General features: G+C 36.7%; 1 protein-coding gene across 12 annotated transcripts in view; it reads left to right on the plus strand.

Moving 5' to 3' along the window:
• LOC134649042 (disintegrin and metalloproteinase domain-containing protein 11) overlaps window positions 1-27,651 on the plus strand; it is a 631,585-nt gene that overhangs the window by 372,017 nt on the left and 231,917 nt on the right. For all 12 annotated transcript variants that reach the window (XM_063503746.1, XM_063503744.1, XM_063503743.1 and 9 more), the window contains 2 exons: window positions 2,041-2,189; window positions 14,222-14,272. In XM_063503746.1, the coding sequence (XP_063359816.1) occupies window positions 2,041-2,189; window positions 14,222-14,272 (200 nt within the window). The remainder of the gene's footprint in view (window positions 1-2,040; window positions 2,190-14,221; window positions 14,273-27,651) is intronic.

A 27,651-nucleotide genomic window follows, 5' to 3' on the forward strand; every position in this document is an offset into this window, starting at 1 on the left:
AATTTTAGTAGCTTAGTAATATTAAGATGAATTTGTGCTTCAGAATGGGTGTTCTCTATGTATATTTATAAGTATGTATATCGTCGCCTAGCACCCATAGTACAAGCTTTGCTTAGTTTGGGGCTAGGTTGATGTATGTAAGATGTCCCCTTATATTTATTTATTATTTATTAGGTATTTATTTCTAGAAATAATAATGTCAACACGTTCATTAAACTGTAGGTAATTTTACAACTTTTCCTAAAAGCTTTTAAAGAATAAATACGTTTTGCAAGTTTACTTAGCCCTAAAAATGGGTATAATTAAGTCTCTGTTGAGATTTTGTTTAGTACAGCGACAGTTTTAGAGAAGAAGAAAAATGTTACCTATAGATTTCCAAAGACGAAATATATATAAATTGTTCGTGTGACATTCCTAAAGCTCTAAGTAACCTCAAAACGTCTATTTGTATACAGTCTACTACTGTCATGTTATTACTAATAAGTAAACTCCAGTTTCGCATACTGTTTTTATTGTTAAAGGGAAGACTTTCGTCAGAAACGTGTCAAAAGTATTTACTAGCCTCAATCGCATCAAAAAATTGCATTATCCACCCGCAACAGGCCACCATAAGCTGCGTTGAACGCGCTAAGCCGATTGAAACATATCGCCGTCAGATGCGAGCACACTCGTGAGTTTCGACGACTCCCAACGATTTTATCACGCCCACCTGTACGGATATGATAATAGTCGGACACAGATTGGCATGCATGTCAAATATCAAAAGTGCGGCGAAAGTGATGTCAAATGTCAATGAAAGTATTCAGTTATCACTACACTTTATAAAACAAAGTCCCCCGCCGCGTCAGTCTGTTTGTGTGTTTCTATGTTCGCGATAAACTCTTAAACTACTGAACGGATTTTCATGCGGTTTTCACGTATTAATAGAAAGTTTTGAGGAAGGTTTAAGTGTACATGTGTACATGGGTATGGGTGTGTGTGTTGGCAGGACGAGTAAGACTAGTTCTTTTCCGTTTTCCTGACTGGTTTATATTATATTGCTTAAATTACAACTATTGAATATTGCCCGAGGGCTTCCAACAAATCCTGTACGTCTTAAAACTATCAGAGAAACTGCTCAAATCTAAATAGAATAATATTATGATAATTCCGAAGTTAAGATCAATAAACAAACAAATTATGTTTCGGACTCAGTTTAGGTATCGGTGGTTCATTTAAAGTTTCGTCTTAAATAATTCCGACCTTGCCAACTTATTTCTAAGAAATGCGGAGTTGCAAGAAATTGTTTTTGAGATAACGCTTAGTTGAAAAAGGTTTATGCGTTTGTTTTTCAGCTGAATAAGAAAATACATTTTATTGGGATTATTTATGATGTTTCACGCATTAATTCACAGTAACGTCCAATTTACCTATTCACCGGTTGTAATATCATCGTCACAAAGAGAAATTTAACCATTAAAGATACCACCGCGTTTTTCGACGCTAAATTTGTTTTTAAGAGAAAAGGGGGCGACCGCTTCTCCAGACAACGCTGTTATCTATAAAAAAATCATGGCGTCAGGTATATCGTTCACTACTTTGAAAAAAATATCGTATTTCGCACTGCTACTCAAACGCAGTAACTCTGTATGCAATATACATATTTTTATTTTTATTGGCAGAACAAGATACGAGTTTCATTCAAAGTAGCCACGATTATAAAAATAGTTATTCAAAGAAACATAAAGAATGGACTACAAACTTGTTTCATTCAAATACAGCTCGAAACATTAGGTAATCTGTGGGTTTTAATCATCCTAAAACATAAAGACTTATATAGACCGGGATATGAACCGTGGTTACCTTTAGTATTGTTTGACACCCACCCGCTATCTTCAGTACCCCGTGAACAAGATGCATGAAACTGCGTCGAAATATCGGGAGCTCGAAAACAATACTAAAGGTAATCACGGTTTATATCCCGGTCTATATAAGTCTAGTGAAACTAACCGTGAATCATTCAGAACTGTTTTCATCCTAATACATATTTGTTGTCCACAGGTGAAGTCGAGCGGCTGCTACGCGAGTACCGACAGAACCAGGAGCTAGTGCGGAACATCGGTGCCCACTACTACCAGATCATCTACCCGGTTCAGCTGCGTCACCACGAGAAGATGGGCATTTCCACGCGAGAGGTCAACGCGCAGAAGGTGAGATTTATCTTATCCTCCTAAGGCCCAACGCAAAATTGAGTATGTAGTCAGTACGGCCCGTAGTCCTACCAGTAGTACTATTGTTTTATACTCATTCAGACCCAAGTACTTAAAATACTTTTTTTAATGTTATTGTACTTATACAGCACCTTGTACAGCACTTTGATTTTTTTTACGAACTTGTTAAAGGCCTCACAGACAAAACAAAACAGTCCTTTAGAAGTTCGTACACGCCAATTTCGATAAGCGCAAAATTTTAAAACAAAATGATGGGTTTTCTATTAAGTCCTAGGTACTGGTAGGACCGTGGTACGCTATGACTACACAATTATTGTTGTAGGAGCTGGGTCTGAATAAGAAAGTTAATAAGTACTACGGGTCTTAGGAGGTTATTATGACCGCGGTATTCGGAAAACTAGATACGTTCTAGAGAAGAGAACGATACGATGTACTAGATACCTGGTAGTTTATATTGCAATTAGATATCTTTTGCAGCTCAATTCGGGCAACCAATGACACTTTTACGTTAAATTATCGAAGTAAGATCGTTTTAAAATCGTTTTGAGATCTAAAAATACATAACGCGACGTTTTAGACATTGTGGAAATCGTTCAAGAGTATCTCCAGATTCGCGGAAATGTCAAATTTGACAGGATAGATCTTAAAAATATCGTTGTCGTATCTTGGTGATGTCTAATAGATATCTAGTTCAAAATCCGAATCGGGCCCTTAGCCATTTGATACCATACTCAATCGAAGGTAATTTCACGCATACGAGACTAGTATAGACTATATACTAGTATAGATATAGTATAGACCCCAGAACTAATCGCTTTTACGTGCGGTACTTGTTATTTTAAGTATTACTTGAGTTTACTTTTACAACGCGGATGACAGTGACGCGTGTATCGTCTTCACAGAAACTCTCGCTTAGAAGAAAAAAAGAAGTTACATAAGAAATGAAGATAAGAAATAATCAATAAAAAACACGAACGAGTGGCACGTGTAAGAATCGATGTATAACGTCGAGACGAAAATCTTATTCTTTTTTTTGTCATCGGTATCTCTAAACTAAAATCGTCGTTAAAAGCGATAGGTGTTTTATCTTTGTAGAGATTACATACAAAAGGTCGCGCCAAGATGACCATCGTTGATAAATAGAAAACGCTAATCGAAACTTAAATGCATGAAAATAGTCACATGATTTTCCGTAGCGTCTATCATCCGGATACATTTTTTCTTTTTGCTCGGCTTTTGTCGATGTAAAATTGCCATAATAGCTCGCAAATATAGGTTTTGTTATTGTATTTTGTTGTAAATAACATTTTGGTTTGTATATATTTATTTTTGTCGCCATTAGTATTGTTAAAAAAATATTTATTTTATTATGCTTACTTTCAGTATTGTGATTTCGTCTTGATACAATACAATTTGAATCTCTTTATTAGGTCTCACGCTTTAAGCAGCTTAACACGTAGTATAAATATGTAAACAAAACAGAAACTCTAGCAGAAAACATTTATTCGTAGCATATAAACTAAACTTTAGGTCAGAGATGGATAACAATAAAGCTGTATAATTGCCCCGTCCCTGCATGAAAAACTAATATCTATAGGTTACTCTAAAAGTTTTAGCCTAAAACTCTATGATTTATAGCACATGATCTTCAATCCTCAGTTCCTTAATGCTCCTTAGATTTATTAACTCACATTTATAGACGGGTCTAACGCGAAATTTATTCAATTACCGCGACCATGACCAGTGAAACATGTGTCGAAACGTCGGTAAATAAAGATAATTGAATAAATTTCGCGTTAGACCCGTCTATAAATGTGAGTTAATATGTGTTCAAAACGCGAAGGTTTTAAATATTATACTCCTTTAGATTTAGTTATTTAAATTTCTGCATGCAATTTCAATACCAACACCATAAACCTATCTTATTCCCTACGAGTCCCGGGTTCGCGAAACTCGTAATGTTCTCTGGCTAGAAAGTAATGGCACCAGTTTCGGTAAAAGTGTTCGTAGCGACATAGAGATTAAAATACATAGAGTGCTCACTCCCTACATCAGCTTTGTTACCAAACTTTCATAGTCGACATCTAGCATCGAGTAGCGGAATTATCAGTACTGCTACTTTACAAATGTTGCACCGACCCAAAAGTCCAATGCCCAACAGTTTTCAGCTAATAATCTAACCGGATTAGCTCGAACTCTTACTTGCAACACCTTCTGCTTTAATATTAGCTGTAAATAGTTGTTGAATACAATTTTCGTGTGTCGCGACTCACTCAGACATCTAGTATAAAGTAGCGGTACTGATAATTCCGCTATTCGATGCTAGATGTCGACTACGAAAATAATAGTTTTTTGGGTACCAAAACTGATGTATGGAGTGAGCACTCTATTCTTACTATATTTCTCTATGGTACCGACGCGATGTTTAATGATTAATGTACCACTCGGGAGCGCGGGACAACGCACGGCTCGTAAGGGAGAACTTTGTTTTTGACGCTCGTACGTGATGGAAGGTTGTATCAAAATTGTTTTTGTGTGACGTTTTTAGGGTTAGGTCTTCAAAAATGATATTGAGGTTTCTAATATCATTTTTTTTCTAAACTGAATAGTTTGCGCGAGAGACACTTCCAAAGTGGTAATATGTGTGTCCCCCCCTCCCCCACCCCCCTGTAACTTCTAAAATAAGAGAATGATAAAACTAAAAAAAATATATGATGTACATTACCATGCAAACTTCCACCGAAAATTGGTTTGAACGAGATCTAGTAAGTAGTTTTTTTTTTAATACGTCATAAATCCCCTAAATACGGAACCCTTCATGGGCGAGTCTGACTCGCACTTGGCCGCTTTTTATAAGCTTGATTGTGAACTGCAAGTATAAAAAACATAGTATAAAAAAATCGCTTCCTGCCAGAGACAAGGGAAAAGCATAGACTGTTCTCTCCTTGCTTAATTAATAATTAATTTACTTAATTCTTTTGCTTCCCGCTGTCTGTTGTCCCTATGTATGCTTAGATCTTTAAAACTACGCAACGGATTATGATGCGGTTTTTTTGATGAGAATAATTCAAGAGGAAGGTTTATGTATAATTTGTTAACCCGTGCTAGTTTTACGTATAAAATAGGAACTATTAGTTTGTAATGTCATCAATCCATGATAATACACCTGATGTAGTTTATAATTAAAGTATTCTTATTATTGTTCAAAAGCCTTTTTGTGATTTACGGACCGGTGGTAATAGTCTTTAGATAAAAAATAATGTTTTGCATGTCGCACTGTTCCAAAGTTCGCTACAATATAAATGTAGATATTTTTAAAACGTTACATATGTCCAAAATGTCCAAAAATAATAATGCCCATCTTACAAACAGTGTACTTTAAGGGCCACCCCACATCTGGCGTCTTTTGGGCGTCGGCGTCGGTCAGCGCTATGGAAAATGACGTCGCTGCGCAGTTGCGTCGACGTTGCGTCGACGTTGCGTCGACGTTGCGTCGACGTTGCGTCGACGTTGCGTCGAGCAGGGCCATAGAGTTGTAGACGCCGACGAGACGCCGACGCTCGAAAGCCGCTAGATATGGGGTGGCCCTAAAAGAACAATTTTCGTATCGCTCTAACAGACAATAATAATAGAGGTAATTTACGGAATGCTGCGAAACAAAAAGAAAACGTTACCTATGATTAATAGCACAAAGTTCTCAGGGGACAAGTGACGTGTTACTAACATAAAAATAGTTAAAAGGCGTAAATACCGGTGAGATTATATAAAGTTAAGTCGTTTTAGCCAAGTGTTATATGTGACATGTTATATATTGCCGTACTGTATTGTTTTCGTAAACTTGTAGCGTGGTAGGCATTGTTTAATGTTTTATTGTGTAGTTTGCGAATTTAGTAAAATAAGTAAAATATGTAGTAGTAAATTGCTTTGCAAATTCTTAAGTGCGTTTAAAAACGTTTAACACTTAAAAATCATACGTGATCCTTTCTAAATATGTCAAAAATTCATAGAGCTACTTTTCATTTACAATTACAACTATCTTCATGAGAATACTTACAATAAGAATTAGCAGTCCTGAAATTAGTTGTACGAAAATATGTATACGGAAAAGTCAAAGTCAATGTTTTAAAAATACACTAATAAAATAATTGGTGGCTATCCATGCTGCCATATTTTATTTGTTCCCTAAGTACTATAGGTTTATTAATACATTCATACTCGTTTCTCCATTACGTACTCGTACTTACCAATCTTACCATCCTCTTGTGGTGTGAGAGCTACCCGCATTCCTCTCAAAACATCCAGAAGCCAATTAAACTTGGTTGGAAGTTCGATCGTCCCAGGTATCGAAGTAATTACGCCCTTTGAATGGATTCTCTTCGGATTAGCATTGATTTGGTTTTAAAAAGTTTTGGGAGTGCTTGGTATTCGTGCTTATAAATAAATCAATGGGGTCGGTGGATTTAAAGAATGTATATTAGCCTAACAACAGCGAGGAATTTCTGCCGGCATCTTTGGTATAATTCTTTAGAGATTTTAAGATTACTATAATACTAGCGACCCGCCAGCTTCGCACGGGTTAACAAATTATTCATACACCTTCCTCTTGAATAACTCTATGTATTTAAAAAATCGCATCAAAATCCGTTGCGTAGTTTTAAAGATCTAAGCATACATACAGACAGACAGACAGCGGGAAGCGACTTTGTTTTATACTATGTAGTGAAATTCTGAACACATAATATTCGATGCTTAATTGTAACTTTAACAATCTGAGAAACAACGACGCATAGTAACCGTAAAAATCATGGTCACTTTATAAATAAATTAATTTATATAAGGTTTAGATACCTAGTACATTTTTTTAGATTTAATAGCTGAGTAAACAATTTTTTTTATGAAGGACCCCTAAATAAAAACCCAATCGAAGACTAGATCTAGATTGCCCAGTTCGTTTTTAGGGTTCCGTACCCAAAGGGTAAAAAACGGGACCCTATTACTAAGACTTCGCCGTCCGTCCGTCTGTCACTAGGCTGTATCTCATGAACCGCGATAGCTAGACAATTGAACTTGGCCGGTTTATTATTTTATATAACCTTCCAATATGATCCCGAGTTTAAAATCAAAATGGAATCTGAGATAGACTTTCAGACAGCCTAATCAAAAATGGTTTAAGCCTACGAAAGCCAATTTCTTTGTGCAAACACGTCAGCATCGGATCAATCGATAATCAACTCTATTACTACAATAATATAAGCCTTAATTGGTTACGCCAGATTGCTGGGTGTGTTCTTGACACGGGGAGAGGGGGGCTCGTCGTCTAAAACAAAGGCGTCACCGGGATATTACATGAAAATCGTTTCCTTTTGATGTTGGGGAAATTTCGTTTTTCTAGCGGTAGGTACAAACAACACTCCTAACTGTACATCGATGGACCTTATTACAAAGGCATACGTTCCACCGATGTACACTTGTCTTAACAGTAGGGTACCTACAGTTATTGCGCTATGGATTATCTGTTTGTGATATTGGGAAATGTTCAAATAACATCTAAGGTTTAGAGGAAATGTAACCGTTTGGACGTCGATGTAAGATTGTATTGCTTTGTCAAGGAAACGGTTACTGTAATTGTGTGTTTGACTAGGAAAAACGACTGGTGTTTTCCTGTTGTCGAAATATAATTTTGGTTACGAAGTATACTTGTAGTTTTTCTAAGCATAAATATAAAGATAGTGTTTTATATTGTTTTATATAGGCATATTACATATTACAATGCGCTTATGAACGTCAAATAAAGCTACACCGGCTCCGACCCTACAGCTACACCACTGCCTCGAGAAGATTTAAATCCCCCCTCAATTGGAGGAGGGTATCCAAATATGGTATCGGCACACATCTTTTTAAAACATAAATAAAGACATTTGTACCGGGTAAATTATAACAAGCAGGTTGCAAAGCTAACCTTTTTTGTTTTACACCCCGTCGATTAGCAAAAATGTTTGAAATAAAAATCAAAACCTTCAATGGTACCTATTGTGAGTATTTTTAAATTGTATTGCAATTTGGTACATTCGACATAACCAAATAAAATAAATTGTGTTCGTAACAAATTGAACGTTTACTAAAAAAAACATGGCGGCTCCTGTCTCTGGGGATGATCTGTTTCGGTGACGCAATCAACGCGACGCCAGGCGTGGTCAAACAGACTATACTAGATTATGAATCTAAATGTATTTAGGCACAGGGCGGACACGCCATACATCAAAAATGATTTGCGTTTAAATGTGTGCGCGGCACGTCTGTACACGCGTCATTGAGTTTCTGACGGAATCCTGACATGCTCTCAGTAGAGCGACTTACGCACACATTCATGTCGCGGCCTGTCGCGGACGAGGTAATCCGAATCGGGGCGGGGCGTTGCGTGTCCGTTCTGTATGATAATACTATTACTTATTCTGTGGTTTAGGTACATGATGCAATATTGCTGTTTATATCTACGTGTGGGACATCAGGGGCCCGTTTCTCAAAAGCTTGTAACTTGTAATATAAGCGGAAGTCCCTTTCTAACAAAAGCTGTCGAAAAGTGACATCCGCTTGTATTACACGCAACAAGGAAAAAGAGAGTCAAATTTGAAATTTAATTAGATTTTGGAAGTCGTTGCGAATAAAATTGCGATTGATTTTCGGTAATGGTACCTACATATTTTGAAATGAGATAACTTTTGGGAAAATAAAATGATTATTTTCGTTCAATTTCCACTTCTTAACTGTTTACATTAAGATGTGAAATATGTAATAAAATTGTACCTAATGTATTTTTTATAACAAAAAATTCAAATACAAAAGACAAAATGACAGTTTAATAGGTAATTGGTGCTTGTAGTGGATTTATGAACGACATTAGAATATATTGACACAATGTAAGAAGTCGTGCGATTTCAATGTAGTGACACTAAAAAGTTGCATAGTACAGTCGACAAAACTGCCACAGCTCTAAACAGTTTAGAGCTTTCCTTATCTTTCTATATATCGGCTTCGTGACTTCACTTCGATTCACTGTGTAACAGAAACCAATCAAGATTTATAGGAATTCTCAAATACTTTTGGAGCAGTCAGATTTGATCGTAATGTATTTGTAGCACACGCAAGTTTGGGATAGCATTCTGTTTAGTATAAAAAAAACCGGCCAAGTGCGAGTCGGACTCGCGCACGTAGGGTTCCGCACCATTAACAAAAAATAGAGCAAAACAAGCAAAAAAACGGTCACCCATCCAAGTACTGACCCCGCCCGACGTTGCTTAACTTCGGTCAAAAATCACGTTTGTTGTATGGGAACCCCACTTAAATCTTTATTTTATTCTGTTTTTAGTATTTGTTGTTATAGCGGCAACAGAAATACATCATCTGTGAAAATTTCAACTGTCTAGCTATCACGGTTCGTGAGATACAGCCTGGTGACAGACGGACGGACGGACGGACGGACGGACAGCGGAGTCTTAGTAATAGGGTCCCGTTTTTACCCTTTGGGTACGGAACCCTAAAAAAAACTTGACTGTGTGGAACCTTACGGCGTTACGAGTGCTAAGTTAATCAGCTGATGATCGTCGTTTGTCCCTCCCTATGGCATAACGACAGATAGGGACAAACGACGATTATCAACTGATTAAGTTAGCAGCCGTTTATGAATACCGCCATTACAGGTTACAGGTGAGTCTGTGAACCAAATTCATTTAAGCATACGTGTGCTAGGTCGGGGCACGCACACTAACTAAAGTGACGTTTATTTACTAAGTTTATTAGCTTAGGAGCTCGATACCTATAAGACATTGAACTACTTTATGTACAGTAATAGCGGATATTCAATGAGCAAATATATATACAATAATAAACTTTAAGAATAAACATCACTCTAGTATTCGGGCCCCGAGTTAGCACACGTATGCTCCCTAAGGGGGTCCCGTTGTTTCCCATAAAGTTTTAAGTCATACTGTATTGTTTGTCATATTATCATTAGTCATAAAACTGAAACCGTTAACATTTCAGGATTTTCGTTAGGTTATCCTGTAGATAGGTTAGGTTATGTTAGGTTTGTTTTATGGCAATCCTGAAAAGTGACGCGTTTCTGAACCAAATCAATTATGACTAACGAAAATGTGGGCAAACAATACATTATGGCTTAAAACTATTTGGGAAACAATAGAGACCCGCTCCTAAAATAGTAATCTCTACCAACATTATCATGGTTTAGTTAGCTTTAGTAAGGTTAGCAGCCATTCATAGCCATGTCCCGTATAGGATTCCTATCCCAGCTTCAATCGAAGTACCACAACTAATAGCAGCAACGTGCGCGGTCTACCATAAGCAGGGTGTTCCCAACCGTACGCAGCTAGTAATTGCTACTCGAAACACATGCTGCTACACAGAATGATCCAATTATTTGCATAGCTTTAGAGCGGAAAGGCGTATGTGAGGCATTTCGTTATAAGCTGATGTCAAGCGCTATTAGGTTTACAAGATGTTTGATGATCGGAATAAACAGTATGGCGGGTTAGAATAAAGATCTAAACTGAATCTGACTGAATCAAAGGACTGTCTCATTTCAAACATAGACAGAGAGAATCATACTATCTTTGTCTTACACTAGTATACTAGCAACCAAAAGAAAAGGATGAGTATAGATTTTTTTTGTTCCTATTTACACACTAATTGGTTTGACCAACTATATAACGTAGGTATGTTCCGGAAAAGAGCGACCCGACCCTTAATTAATACACCGCTATGAATAATACAACTAAGTTATAGTTTCTATCAGCGATGTTTTTTTTTTTAAATGCCAGAAACATTTGTATAAGAGTTAATTAAAGGAGAATGGGCAATTTTGTATGGGGAGTGTCTCATGGATGTATACTGTTGAAACATATGTGGTTTTAAAGCTCTTAATCATAGTATTATTTTAATGTATGGCACCAACGTTAGACAACTTGCAGGGACCGAGCTATAAAAAAAAATAAGTTGCTCACATAAACAGTTATTTTGCATAATACGCGTGATATAACAAGTAAGAGCGTATTTCATTAGAATGAATATGAGAAATGGTTTATGTTTTTTGTGCTAACTCCAACGCTAAAGTAATTAAAGGTTTAGAGTTTACAGTTTATAAAAATCCTCAAACCTAAAAATTGTTTGTTGTACAGCGGAATTAGCGTGTATACACAAGTCATGTATATCATGCGAAAAGTATTTGTATAAGCTATTTTTCGAATAATGTAGCTGCGGTCAAACGCTTGCAGGAATCGAAATAAATTACAGTACTAGTACTAGCAACCAAAAGAAAACGATGAGTATAGATTTTTTTGTTCCTATTTAGGTACTCACTAATTGGTTTGACCAACTATATAACTTATGTTCCGGAAAAGAGCGACCCGTCACGCAATTAAGAAGGGCTAACGCAAAATTGGAGTTTTCTATCGATTTTTTACACGTTTTAATCAAGAGCAAATTAAATGAGAAAATTCACGCGGAAATTAGACTACGTAAGCTAAATTTACATTTGCAAGTGCAGAGTCAAAAAAAAAAACCTTAAAAAATTTAAGTTTGCTTAATAAAAAGAAAAACACGAATACATGTATAAATATATATTTTTTTTTGTCGTTACCCTTAATACACCGCACCGCTACGAATAATACAACTAAGTTATAGTTTTTTTCTACTCCCGTACTTTTATTTGTCATAATTTAAAGGGTCGTGCACACACCTTTAAAACCCTACCTTATAGTTGTCAAGTCAAGTCTTTAGTCTATTCCCCAAAAAGGAATTTGTGCATACACGCAGTATCTTTTTGGCGATTTTACGATACTTCGTGTAATGACCACTTAAAAAATATTGAATGAAATACAGTGTTGCCAGCCATATTTTAAATGTCATCTCTGACAAATAAGTGAACCATAGACCTGTTTTTTTTAATTTCATTCATTCATTCATTCTTTTCCCGCCCGTACCCTGCATTTTTGCTACATATTGAATTAAAAATATTTGTTAAATTTACAATTTTATTTCAAAATAAGTGCTTGGTCGTAGAAAAAGTATTGTACTTATGCAACGTTGTTTAACTGAGTCAAAAAATACTCGTGGCTACTTTATTAACAATTTTCGGCTTCGCCTCAAATTGTTACTCACGCCACTCGCCTTTTTTGACCTCTCTTAAACAACGGTTGCATAAAATACTATTATCAGCGATGTTTTTTTCTAAAACGCCAGAAACATTTGTATAAGAGTTAATTAAATTTAAATGTAGCGTTCATTATAAAATAGGTAGTATTTTACTCCTTAACGCGACTAACTGCTTAGTAAATTTTGCTAAAATTTACCAATGCAGAAACTAGGCTACGGTAACCAACTCTTGCAATGAGACGAGGGTAAGTTAATTCACTAATCCGTAATTGAAACGACCGGCGCTTACCAGAGCGTTTATGTGGTTACCCAACTTTAAGTCGTCTTGGGCTTAGATTAAAGAATACTTACAGATATGTTACTTTAGGGCCACCCCACATCTAGCGTCTTTCGAGCGTCGGCGTCTACAACTCTATGGCCGCTGCTCGACGCAACGTCGACGTTGCGTCGACGCAACTGCGCAGCGACGTCTTTTTCCATAGCGCTGACCAGACGCCGGTAGACGCCGACGCTCGAAAGATGCTAGATGTGGGGTGGCCCTTATATACTAGTGGCTCTGTGAGCTGCTGTAGTCGACCTTAAAAAGACTTATTTCGTTGAATCATTATCACAGCGAACTCACAAAGGTCTTAAGTGCCATAGCACTTAAGGTTTCCAAAAAATGAAACGTCAGAAAAATTCTACCTAACTGCCGAACCCGGTCTCAAAATTTCACGGGAATCGGTTGAGAATTGCGACCTGCAGAGGAGAACATCCGGACATACGAAAACAATTTGACCAAGCTGATAAGAAGATCTTCAGAGGGTCAGTCGCGTCTCGCGTCACTATGTTTAAAACTTGTATTTTATTCTCATGTATTGTTTCCATGTATTGTTTCTTTGTTTTGTATTTTATTTTGTAGTTTCACAGTGCCTTGGTTTTACTGTAATGCTGTGTTACTTATTTGACTAATAAAATAATAAATAAATAAACCTTCGCTAATAGCGCCTCACCAATTACCAATTTTATTCATGGGCATTTTGTTTTGAGTACACAGTGTGGTGGGTTAACTAATTACAAGTTATAGTTTTATTTCTTTATTAACACTGTAGCTTGCAGGGTACAAACTGGTAAAAAGAGTACACTTAATGCGAACTGATAGATGATTTCCACTTTTTTTTTCAGTGGCGCCTCTGCTATAAATTATACAATCTGTGTCTCCAGTCATCTCCTTGTAACCCAAGTTTCAGTGGTAAAACTTTACCGTGTAAATCGGCTTAAGATTAGAATAGTACTATTTTCAACTGCTCGGTTCTAGAAAGTTCGTGGTTATTATTATTGGGAGCTGAGTTTTGATGGCGTTCTCGAGCTACGTTGGCAGTGTTCCGTGATTTGGTTTTTATTGGTTACGTACGATTGCGGATGTAACCCTCTTATTGTCGAATGGAAATCGTTTCGTTTCGAGATAAGTTTTCGAAAATTGAAATGTAGACAAACGGTTATTATGAAAAGGTCAAATCTAACCTAACCATAGGGTGACTGCATTAATTAGTTATTGGCCACTATACATACGGTAACTTAATTGGGAACTCTTAACAATAAGGCTTCAAATTGGCTTGTTTATTTCTGATTTGTTTGTAGTGGTCAATTATTATGTAGTAACCAATAACTAAGTATTATAATTAAATCATCAATTATAAAATGGTATTTCATGAAATGATCAAAATCTATGATTTGGCCACGACATGTATAATATTTTTAAGTGCTTTCTCCATGAATAAGCTTGAACAAATGTTAGTTACAATGACTTAAATCTACTTTTTCTTTTCTTCCTCGGTTTTAACTAATTTCTGTTTTCCTTTCAGGGACGCGGCTATGGTTCAGACTACCAACAGGGCACTCGGTCACGTGCTAGGGTAAGTTTTACACTAATTATACTTACCCGAAGGCTACGGAACGCATGTCATACCTTTACCAGAGGTGTGTATCTGTTTACCTTACATACTAACATACATGCAATAATTATAATCCTACAAACTTAGTCATTTTGGTGACATAATTGACTTTTTTAGCAGTTTCGCTAGCAGGTTTTTGCTGTGTGGTTTCGTGGTCGAGGTGTTACCCATACACTATCTAAACTAACGACAAAATACAATATAGTTAGTCTACTTAACTGAAGTAGCCTATTTAAAGCCGTAAATAGCCACCCTTTAATCATCCCCCTTAATTAAGGCGATGTTGCCAGCAATCTCAATTTGCTATGTAAAACGGTTACATGCGCCCCTGTGTCGGGGAAAATTGCTCTTTGTTTTTGTCCGTGTACAGTCGACGTCAAGATATGTTGCACTGTACCTTCCTCCTTTATAATAAGGCCAAAAATGTTAACGTACCTATATTTGACGTCGACTGTACCAAACTCGGTACGTGTCCAAATACAGGTGTTGCGTTTTTCTTGTGAAATTGCGACATTTTTAAGGCGCGAGAGACATTCAATAAAACAAACCGACAAAAACCGACACGCTTTATTCAAATTTACAGTTGGTCCTATTAAAATGTGGTGTTAAAATTTCTCGGTTTCAAAAGCACAGCTAAGCCAAGTATCCACATTACTTAATTTACAATATGCGGACGACTTTACTTACCTACTTAAAACTCTTACTTCAAATGCGTATTCTTAACACTAAATCTCTTAAGTGGCATATAAACATGCTCGGTCGTTTTTAACTGATGTCCCAGTTAACATTAGGGTAGGTACAAATCTTACTGTAAGTAATTATTGTACCTAATTAACGTCTTTGCCAAAACACTACAACTGGTCTTAAAGCTTTTAACGACCTCGTATCAAATTATGACGCAGATTTTATTCAAAACCCGTCCGAGTTGTAAATCCCACCTGGCAACGTCCAAACATATACGCCACCCTACATACTTCATCTGGCCTCATACGCCCCAGCTGCTCCCAACTAATCACAAACCAAATTCCACTTTAACACCCAGAGAATAGTACTTAGTATTGTTCGTGCGGGCCCACCCGTTTAATATTCGCATAAGGAGAGACTAGTTATACGCTCGAATTAATGTGTCTCCAAAGAAGCAAACACATTTCGTTAGATCGCGACCGTTTTGCGATGTCGTCTAATACGTTGGTGGTGCGGATGCAGGCTCGGTTATTGAATTTGGCCGGGTTGTAGGGAGCAATATGGCATTCGCTTAGTATTCGAACGCACACTGGCTGTTTAAGCTGTCGCCTCAAGCCCCGTAGCAAGCAATTTCTGGGACACTGTATAGACCAAAGTTATATGCAAATTTGTGCTGTGTATACAGGGCATGATTAGACAATATAGAGTCGATGTAAGGCGAAGATACGTGATCCAACTTTATTAAATAGCGAACGTTTACGATGTTACTCGGGAGGTGGAATATTTTAAAAGAGAAATATAGCAACACAACTCGTTGTAGAGGTTTATTAAACAAACCGCTCATCTTGTTTTACGCGAGTTCATTAACGTGAGAAAAGTTGCAAAGTTTTCTCACTTGGAAATTGAAGAGCTTTTATTTACATGAACACTTATTTTTAACACTTTTTTTATTATGAACTACGTATACTACTCATACTCACAAAAAGCAAGACTTCTCTAAATATATTTAGGATCTAATTTAAGTTCGCTTGGGCGGCATTTCGAAAGATTTTCAGCTACTTAAATATCACAGCAATTCCTAGCTTGGTCAAAATTAGTTTTTCACACCACCTATTCGGAAAAGAGCTTTTTCTTCCCTGCTAGGAGGGACAAAGTGGCACTTTTCCTCCCTGCTAGGAGGGATCAAAGTAACACTTTTCTGTTCTAGCACACTATTTTTAATTTTTTTTGCACATTATTGTTTTAGCTTAAATAATCTGTTTAAGCATCAGATTGTGTCAACACTAATATTTTTTTTATTTTCCTCATAGTTGATGTGAAAAGCAGTATGTGTCACACGTCACACGGTATCAAAATTATTTCGTCTTGGGCGTGAACACAGTGTAGCCAATAAGCCTGACATTGTGATAATAGATCGATCGCAACTCGTTGACATCATCATCCCCCATGATGAGAATCTCGTGAAGGCCGAGAAGGACAAGTCCAGTAAGTACCTAGACTTGGCTCACGAGATAACCGCCATGTGGGATGTTGATTCGACGATCATTGTCCCGATAGTCGTTTCAGTGAACGGTCTAATAGCGAAGAATCTCGAGCAACATCTTGTGAGACTCTCAAGGGCCAGATGCAGAAGGCGGTCATCTTGGACACGGCGCGGATAGTCCGCCGGTTCCTCTCTCTGTGGCCCTGACCACCGGCAGCTTGGGCCTTGCCCCGCTGGCGGCGGCACCCTAGGTTAGGTTTTTTATAATGTGTTTATATGTATTTTTATTGTTTTGTAAGTATTTTTATATTTTACTTTTATATTCATATTATAAATAACCTAATCTAAGAAATTAAATGAATAAAGAAATAATCCTTTAAAAATGATTATTATCACAGATTCCTCCAACTACTAAGTCATCACACATACGCACAAAGGCCCCGGTGCCCTCCGCCACCCCCGCTTAATTACACCCTATACGTGATCGAGGTCGAACCTTACCGTAATTATTTCAGCCTCTGCGTTTTCCTCTTCGGAAAAAACGGAGGATTCCGTAGTGATGACAAGGAGTTGGGAAGTTTTGACACTTGATGTTTTGAAGATCTTACTTTGGCGTTTTTGAGGAGTTCGGGTGTCATCAATCTTTTATATTGTTTTGTAACAGGCTAATTCAAACATGACATGATAACAATGTATGCACAAAATACTCCTAGATCAAATTCTTCAATTACAAAGAGAATAAAGAGACGGATCCCGCGGCTTCCCGCTGTCTGTCCTTATGTATGCTTAGATCTTTAAAACTACGCAACGGATTTTGATTCGGATTGTTTTAGTAGATAGAGTGATTTAAGAGGTAGGTTTATGTATAATTTGTTAACTCGTGTGAAGCCGGGACGGGTCGCTAGTTAGTCATAATTCTAAAACCGTTAACTTTTCAGGATTTTCGTAAGGTTCGCCTATAAATAGGTTAGGTTTGGTTAGTTTTATGGCAATCCTGAAAAGTTACGCGTTTCTGAGAAAAACCAAATTATGACTAACGAAAATGCTGACAAACAAGACATTATGACTTAAAACTTTATAGGAAACAATAGAGACCCAGAGATTCTAGTTACATGATACCGATGGACCCCTAAAAAGGGGGAATTCAATCATAGGGCCTGTATGACGCGTATCACGATGACGTTTCGAGGGCTCTAACATAAGCCATTCACTCGATTTGTATGTAATGGAATAACTAATAAAATAATAAGGATCGATCATTCGATATCGCGATATGAATGGTACAAAATTATCTGCCGTTCCTGCGTTGGGCGGATGAATGTTGTTGATTTGTGGAAACCCCTGGTGTGCTGGATGAAATGTTTATTTGTAAAATTGCGGTGGCACCTAATTGGGCCTTTGTCAATTTGTGACATCATTAATCATTAAAAGAGAGATATATTCTATCTTTTATCCACTAGCGCTTCTATTCAAAATTATGGTATTAATTTTACAAGCTTTTACTTAACTTGCATTTGTAGGGTCAAATCTTGCAGGTTAAATTTGACCCACTTCCCGGTTTCTAATGAAACTGAAAATGTGCATACATGTGTAAGTCGGGTGACAATGCAAGATTATGGTGCCATGGAGCTGATCTGACGATGGTGACAGGAGGTGGCCATAGGAACTCTGTGATAAAACAACGCAACAGAATTGTGTTTAGGGTTTTTAGAATTGTCTCGATGAGTATTAAGTTGTCTGTGGTAAGAAAAATACAGTCAGCGATAAAAGCTTGTACCAAAAATGAATTTATTGCCAAAAACATTCTAAATATTCCTACTAAGTACGCTGTGGTGGACTATATGTATGTATAAATCGCTCGACGTTTTATGCCGGTTTGCGGGTAATTCTCCGCTTCCATCTCGTATTTCTAAAGTTTGTTTAGAGAAAATATTTTAACGGCGTATCAACGTACCGGGAACGGATTCTCGTTTAGATTTAGAACGGCAAGGGAACGTTTAAATGGAAACGTTCTGTGGATCCGTGGGTTGTTTGTATTGTTGCAGTTTGCAGTGTGGTAATTACACCTCTGTCAATAATGGCGTCGAATGATGGATCCTATGACAGTTCAAGGGTGTGCCCGAGCCTCCCGACTGCCCAATGGTCCCTTACCTCCCCTATAATTATGTCGATCTATTGTCGAAAAACGTGACTAACCCTTATAAACATGCTGAGATGAGGCCATTTAGTGGCACTTTTAATCTTATTTTCTGTTTTCTTTTATATTATGTATTGTCTCGTTTGTTTGTGCTTACGAATAAATTATATTCTATTTTATTCTAATAAATACACTCAATAGATCTCAATCTCTCCGAATTTTGGTATGTAAAAGTTTACCTAAACCCGTATTTGCGCTTAAAACCCAAAGCCTGCGGCAAACAGCCGTGACAGGAACCCGTGCTAATACGTCTATTACATTATGTAACCGAGCGCGAGGCGACCGTTACGCGGACCATTTTATTGTCCCCAAGTGTAATGCCCTAGAAACCCTGACGACGTTGACGGATCGCTGGATGCGCTGACTTGTATACGTCGGTGGCCGATCGTAAAATCAGGCAGATCGTGAAATTCCTTGTCTCGTACGTTGAAACGTGAAAAATCGTTGTCTAGGTCCTGATATTCAATCAATCTATTGATTTAATGTGACTATCGTCAAAACATTTTTGCCGTGGTCGCAGTGTTGACACAAACCTTCTCAACTTTTCTGACTTTATTCTAAATAAAATTTCTTCCGGCTGGCAGGTGGACGCCGTGTATACCGACTTCTCTAAATGTTTCGATAAAATTAACCATTCCAAATTAATCACGAAGCTCGAGAAGCTCGGTATTCACGGCGACCTCCTGAGATGGATAAAGTCCTATCTAAGTAATCGGAGCCAGGCTGTGGCGCTGAAGGGTTACACTTCCCGTTTTCTTCCGGTGCCGTCAGGGGTGCCACAAGGCTCCCACCTTGGCCCTCTCCTTTTCATTTTATATGTAAATGACATGGCAACCTGCTTCAGAAACTCCGAACACCTTGTTTACGCAGATGATACAAAGATTTTTAAAGCTATATCTTCTGAAGCAGATTGTCATAGCCTACAACATGACCTTGACAGTTTTTATGGATATTGTTCCGATAATTATTTGTACTTAAATTTAGACAAATGTTTCGTGATAACTTATTCCCGTAAACAAAATGTAATTAACTTTACCTATTCTATAGCTGGAAAGCAGATAACTCGTGTTAATTCTATTAGAGACCTAGGTATTACCTTGGACTCGAAACTTAATTTCAATAATCATATAGACAACATTTGTAACCGAGCCTATAAAAATCTAGGTATGATACTACGGATGGGTAAACCCTTTAGACGCCCCTGCACTCTTAAAATACTATTTTTTTCTTACGTGAGAAGTATTCTTGAGTTCGGTTCTGTGATCTGGTCTCCTCAATACCATGTCCATATTAATCGCTTAGAAAGGATACAAAATGTTTTCTTGAGAGTACTTTGTTACAGGACCGGTACTCCTCTGGAATCCTCAGCCAAGTCAGCCAAACATTTCAATATGATTTCGCTTTGTAATAGAAGACTCTTTTTAGATACAATTTTCTTCTTCAAAATCTTAAAAAATGAAATCAATTGCCCAAATTTGCTACAAAATATTATGTTTAATGTACCGCATCGCTCCTTACGTCCTCGTAATTTGTTTAATGTGAGTTTCGCACGTACTAACTATCATAGGCATACTTTTTTCAAACGAGTATCAAAAAACTATAATGATTATTTCTGTGATATCGATCCATTTATGCACTCTCTTCCTGTTTTAAAAGAACATACGAGATCCAAACTGTTGTTAATAACATAAATTATCAGTATATTAGTTAGTATTATTAGCTATGTTTTACTTAGTTTCTTTTCGCAAAAACGCTTTTGTATCAGTTGATGTTTACATGTTTACATTATGAACCTCCAGGTCTTTTTTTTTACATATTTTGTAATCTTATCTATATTTGTTATTCATGACTGTATGTGTTCTGAACAATAAATAAATAAAAATAAAAATAAAACATTATAATATAAAGATAAAGATAAAGATACAATCTAGTTTATTCAAGTCATATTATTACAATGCGCTTATGAACGTCAAATAAAGCAGCACCGGCTCCAACCCCTACACCTCTGCCCCGAGAAAATTTAAATTCCCCCTCAATTGGAGGAGGGTATCCCAATATGGGACCGGCAACAAACTCGGCGGGACACATCTTTTCAAAAAATTACATCTTATAATTAACATGCATTACGAATAAATAAGGAAAAAATACAATTTAAATTACTCAGGGACTTTACAATCGGCCGCTGACATACAATCCTATTCAGTAATCTCTTGTTGTAATTTTTTTTTGGATATGATAACAAGAAATTACTCTAAATAGGCCTTATGATTCTAGATTTAGTTGGCGCGCGGTTTCGCTCTTTAAACGCGCGTGTACTAAAAAAATAGGTACCAGTACTTATCTTTCTATCTTCACAAATAAAAGGAACAGAGCTTCTTTTACTCTGAATTATTGGAAAAAGCTTCAATAATAGTTTATCCAAATAAACAATCTCTCAGTCTGCATCACTAGAAAGATTCAGTCTTCGTAGACAAGGTCGTAGGTTCAACGAGGGCACGGTCCAGATGGAAATCAGACGCTAATATAGATCACTTATACTAGACATAGCATTAGCACACCTTTTTAGGGTTCCGTACCCAAAGGGTAAAAACGGGACCCCATTACTCCACTGTCCGTCTGTCTGTCACCAGGCTGAATCTCATGAACCGTGATAGCTAGACAGTATATCCAACAGTTTAGTTTATTTATTTCTTTGTTTAAACTTTATTGCACGAAGATATACAATTATGTACAAATGGTGGAATTCATGCCAAAAGGCATTCTCTACCAGTCAACCATAGTTTTGCCGTAACTGGCGCAACCCCACTTGTCATGTCACGCGATAGTTGCACCAACCATAATTGACGGACTGAACGTCATTCAGCAAAGAACTATGAAACTTCCCATCATCATCACAGACCTTTGCGTCTATTGCAGACGATTTATGCATTTGTGTTTAGACATCGGGTTTCATGACTGTGGAGGCCGATGCGTGAGCGGCACCTCCCACATTTTTAGCAGAGGAAGCTCATGCCACCTGAGCGTTCCAGTCAAGAATATGTAGAATGAAAATTTTGGGGATCGCTCTAATATGCGGACTCTATTGGAAGTAGTCTATGCACAATCCAGATGGAAATCAGACGCCAGATACCAGTGCTACCTACTTCCATTCGATGTTCAGTAAACAGACGTACAAATAAATGTATTTGATTTAGCTTCTTTGACATTTGCGAGATGACATTGTTTTTGTGCGACTTAGTCAAGGGTGGGTGTTATACTTGTAGGCAATGACATATGTTACATTCACCATGAAAAATATCGGCGCGGCCCAGGTGCTTACAAATATCTGAACACGCCTCGCGCCTCTATTGGCAATGCCCAATATTATGTCTCCTCTGACGCAGGCATGCGGTAGAATGAGATAACAATATCACTTGCTCCCTCTAACGCATAAATGCGTCCCTTGTAGTGGCCGGCGCTGGCCCATCGTGTAGAGGAGCCATTACACAATATTAGGAAGCTAGCCTCCTAAGACCCTTCTAATACTTCTAATAGTAACCTATTATTTAATAGAAGTTCAACATACATATTCATTATAATGTACCAAATGTTGTACGCCAGGCCTCGCGAGGCTCAATTTTAGTACTCTGCACTTTTTACGCGCAGTATCGCTGCTAAACTATTTATCGTGTCAATAAACAGATTACTTATCTATTTAATTAACTTGTACCCTTCTTAACCCCAATGTCCTTTTAAAAGGACAGAATCAAATCGAATTTTGAACTACAATGTGATAAAGGAAAGTTCCAAATTAAAAACAGCAGAAACGACTGTGGGACTTAGGAGGTGCACTATCCCGCAACCCTTCATGTGCCGATTGGCAATCCCGCTTATAATTGCCAAATGCCCAGGTTGCAAGCCCCAGCAATTAGGCGACCAAATTGCGTTGGGCCCCCGTGGCGTCGTTTTTCAAGGCGGGGGGCCCCAAAGCCCGCCATAATTGATTGTAATGGAAAATAAAATTGCGTTTCCTGTTTGGACTGTGTGTTTGTACAGTACCAAATTGAAGTACCGTGCTTTGGTGGGATAAAGGTGGGATATAACGAGGTTGATGTGGAATCTTCGTTTTGAGAAGAGATTTTTAGACGTTTTCATTCCTGGGGTCATTCTCTCATTTCGTGCAAATCGGTGAGATTCTCTCGATTTGTATTTTTTCTTTTAAATGGTAAACTTTTGGGTTTCGTCAATTTGTGGATTCATTTATTAACATTTTTCTGCTAAAGGCACCTTTGTAACGTTATTACTTTTCATTTAATAAGGCTACTGGTAATGAACTACGCGCTGGTAATGAAATCGGCCGAGATGGTAATTTTATCAGTGGACGGTAATGAAACAAACTTATGAAATCGAACATAAAAAAACTGTATTTCAAGAAAATTAACACCAATTAAAATCAACAATATTAAAAACATGTGTCTTAAGCACTGCGGAGATGATCAAACCGACTTGACATACACTTGGGGTTGACAATCTCAACTTATAATGTTCAAGCTAGATGGTACATTTACCATTTACTTATCATCATTATGAGTCGAGATTGTCAACCCCAAGTGTTTGTTAAGTCGGTTTGATCATCTGCGCACCATATCACATAAAACATAGTTTTCAAATTTTCAAAAATTAGCATAAACAAAATATATTTAAATCATTCGCGTTTTGTACCTATGTAAATTTTGTTATCGTTTTAACCCTATATTGTGGGGTGTCGTTGGATAGGTCTTTAAAAATAAATAGAGGTATGCAAACAACATTTGATAAAGTGAATCATTTCGGAAATAATAATTTAGAAAGAACATAAAACAGTTATTCCTTCTAACTTTTGAAAAATCGATCCAAAAAATATGAAAAAAATCATAAAAATAGTACTTATTAACTCATTCAAACAAAATTAAAGCAAACTTGATAAGTTAAGCCGTTTATGAGTTATCGCTAAAAGTCTTCCCTTCTTATTTTATTTAAAAGCCTGGCAACCCTTATTTGTGACCAAATTTTCACAAGCAACCCTATAACCACATAATAGTGACCGGAAAAAGATAGGCAACCTAGTTGATTTATATTGTACAAGTTGTATACTTTCCATTGGAACTTATTTCGTTTGTCAGACAGATCGGTAAAATTTGAAGAAAAAATTTTTTTTTTTCAAAAAATAATTAAAAGTAGTCTTGACCATATTTCTTTAAGCAACCCTATTTATTTATGTTCAGGAACATATTTTCTTTCATAATATGTAAGTTTCATCCGTCAGACATATCGGTGAAGGTCGACCATCTTAGACTACAAAGGCTCCCCAGTTGGGCTCCCCTATTATCATATACAGTTTTAAATGTTTATAACAACGTAATATTTATAATAACTAAGCCTCTTTCCATTAAATGCACTGCCTCGAATATCTTATCATTACCTTCTTAAGTCATTCATTACCTTCCCCAGTAAAATTGGAAGGAAAAGAAGTGAATGAAACCGATATGAATGAAGTTTTGGTCGCCTACATCAGTTGGCATCAGACCTTAATTTTGCAGAATAAACCATCTGAAAGGCGACACTAAAACACTTCATTACGTATAATTATAATAATGTACACTTGCTACTTAATGTATAAATCACGCGATGGCGATGAAGACTAACGAGAACCACACTCCTTCCCGACCCGAGAGATCGTATATATTTTCGCTAACAGCGGCATACCGGCGTCCGCTACGAGATCACGCGGCCAACTGACTGACGAACAATGTGTTGCATCGGCGGTAGGCGCTATATACCCTCGCTATATAGCAAAATATAGCTTACCTATTTCTCGCGTCGGTAATGAAGAAATTACTTGAACCATACACTTATTAAGGCTGTATTGTTTTTATTATTTATTTCTAGCTTCTAATATTATACGATTTAAAACATAACTAAATAAGTCATTTATTGAACAAACAACGAATTTTCTATTTGTAGTATCTTAAGGTTAAAATGTAGGTCAAAGTTATATCTTCACGCGTTACATGTAGAGATGAATGAAAAAATTGGGTGTTAATTGTACATATAAAGAAAATACATACCTTTTTAGAATTGTTCATTGGAGAGACATATACTTTAGGCCCTATGTTACAACCTTGCATTAACAGATATTCGTAAACGCCACCACATTTTTGGTAAATGTCCGAAAACACCGATTTGCACGAAATGCGAGAATGACCCTAGGACGAAATGGGAATAGAACAAGGTCACGTGACTTCTCCATAAAAACCTAGTCTCAATTTTTCTCTTTGGATATTACAGAAGAAGATATGTCTCTTCGTTTTTTTTAATTATTATAATTAAGAGTTAAAAACTTTTCAAAACACTGTGAAAAAATATTTCTGTAATGTTAATTTGTATGGAGAATCGGTCATCCATTATCATTTTAAGGCAGGTAGGGCTTCTTAAGGGCTTCCGACGCTCTCACACATTAGAAAACGCGACTCGGTCAAGATCACAAAGAATCGTTGGTTGTACAAACAGTTAACTGTGTGGGCGATGGTAGGCATCTGTCCAGTTGTTGAAGAAATAGGGCAGGAATAAATTTAAAAGTGGAAAAAATACTGTCTTGGATGAGACTTGAACTCATCGATACTCCAGCGATCTGAACCACCAAGTCCTCATCCATAGCCAGAAAATCTTTCCACGATATGGGTCAAGGGGACCCTAGCGACATCTGCCTACCAGAGGCCGTGACTTCAGTTCTCACCCAAGACACTAATTGTTCACTTTGAAATATATGTATTATATATGCTTGATAGCATCGTTCGCAGACGTTTCTGCTTGTTAAAAATTAAATGGGGCAGGTTTCTGTCCTGCAATAGTTAGAAGTACTTATTTTGACACATAATTATAACGAACGAAAAAAGTTAGAATTGCACCTCAATCCATTTTCACAGCTCCCAAGTATATTTATTTATTTAAACTTTATTGCACAAAAGAAAAACTTATCGTACAAAAGGCGGACTTAACGCCCAAAGCATTCTCTACCAGTCAACCTTAAGGCAAAGCAGAGAGATTGTGGGCGGTGCAACTGCTATACTACTAACAAAAAATAAAACGCAAAGCTAAATTAAAAAAAAAAACATGTTATCGACAGCTCAAAGAAGTGCCCGATAGCCAATTTAATAAAAAAAAAACGGGAGTGGCTTTTAGAACGCAGATTCCATAAATTGAATAAATTTTTGCTAAATTAATGTAAATTATAAATATTGTAATATATTATATATATTATTTAGGTATATAATAACTATTATTTAGTTTTTTAGTTAAGTTTCAATTGAATTTGTACATATGGCTATGGCTAATTAAGGAATGTACATAACATTGTAATAACACCTGTAAACCAACCCTTATTATAGCAAAATAAATTGATTGATTGAAATTGATTGATTGATTGACACAGCGCCTCAATGATGGTTACATTTTTGTCCCTAAAATAGATTGAATGTCACTCAAAACCCTTCGATGTCGGAGCTCAAAGGCGTCTTCTAATTAGCGGGGTAGGTACGGTACGTGGATGAAGTGTTATTTCCTATCGCTTGCTGAGCCGCAAGCGAGTTGTCTCAAAAGAAAATGTTTATGTTGGATGTTGGACCTCGAGACTAAACCCACCCACAGATCGAGAACAGGGTACTTATGCCTACTCGTCAAAACAATTTCTTTTTTACAAGCTTTTATTATTTAGTTTCACCTGTCCCGTTGTGGGTCTGTAATCAAATCTTGCAAGTTAAATTTGACCCACTTCCCGGTTTCCAATGAAGCTGAAAATTTGCATACGTGTGTATAAGTCGGGTGACAATGCAATATTATGGTACTATGGAGCTGATCTGATGATGGAGACAGGAGGTAGTCATAGGAACTCTGTGATAAAACAACGGAACCTAATTGTGTTTGGGGTTTTAGAATTGTCTCGATGAGTATTAGTTGTCTGTGAAAAAAAAAGTACAGTCAGCGATAAAATCTGTTTGTGGAGACTGGTCTATTTAAGCTAACACGAGTTATTATATTTAGTAACTTTAATTTTTGAGGATAATTACATGGACACACCTCATTCGGTTCTCGTATGCTATTTATTTTTATTATCATTTTTTCTCTTAATTAATGTTTTAATTATGTATACAGAATTTTTGACTCTTGGACACCCTATACATCTCTAAGGATAATTTTATTATTATTATTGTAATCTTTTAGTTATGACACTTAGAGACATTTACACCTCTAAATAATTTTAGATGATAGTTTTTGTATCTTTGTTTTTTTTTTCAATACTATTATAATAGATTTTTTTGGAATTCGACATTTAGAGACTATACATCTCTATGTAATACTTTGATTTGATATTTGCGGCTTAGTTGTATTTTATAATTGATGACGTGTTTTTTTTTTTGCTGTATGTAAATTCCATGTTGACGTGTAAAAGTGCCCTTGTGGCCTATTTGCTGAATAAATGTTGATGTTTGATGTTTGATGAAAAGCTTGAACCAAAAATGAAAATTTTGCCAAATACTTTTTTAAACCGTCAAAACTATTGGCCACTGTGGAATTTGTATAAAAACAGAACAAGTAATGTCACGGTCAAGTCACCCACTTTTTTACACACACCACATTCTGACATAAATACATTATTTTTTTGTTATATTATTATCATTCATAGTACACAATCACACACAAATATAACCAAGTACCTATACCAAATGACAACATTACGGTAAGAAAATATTATTTTCCTGGAAATAAAGATGTCCTCGATTGACCCTCGTGATGAATTGCGTACGGACAGCAAATAAATAATATAAACTCGTCGTCATATATTTTGACTAGGCCGCCTACTGTATGTTGACAAAATGTTCTGTATTTATTATTATGGCAGTGATTTCTACGAAGTAAATAATTTATTATATTGAAACATTATATTGCAAAACATTAAAT

The sequence above is a fragment of the Cydia amplana genome, chromosome 6, assembly GCF_948474715.1.
Source record: "Cydia amplana chromosome 6, ilCydAmpl1.1, whole genome shotgun sequence".
NCBI classification, from domain to species: Eukaryota; Metazoa; Arthropoda; class Insecta; order Lepidoptera; family Tortricidae; genus Cydia; species Cydia amplana.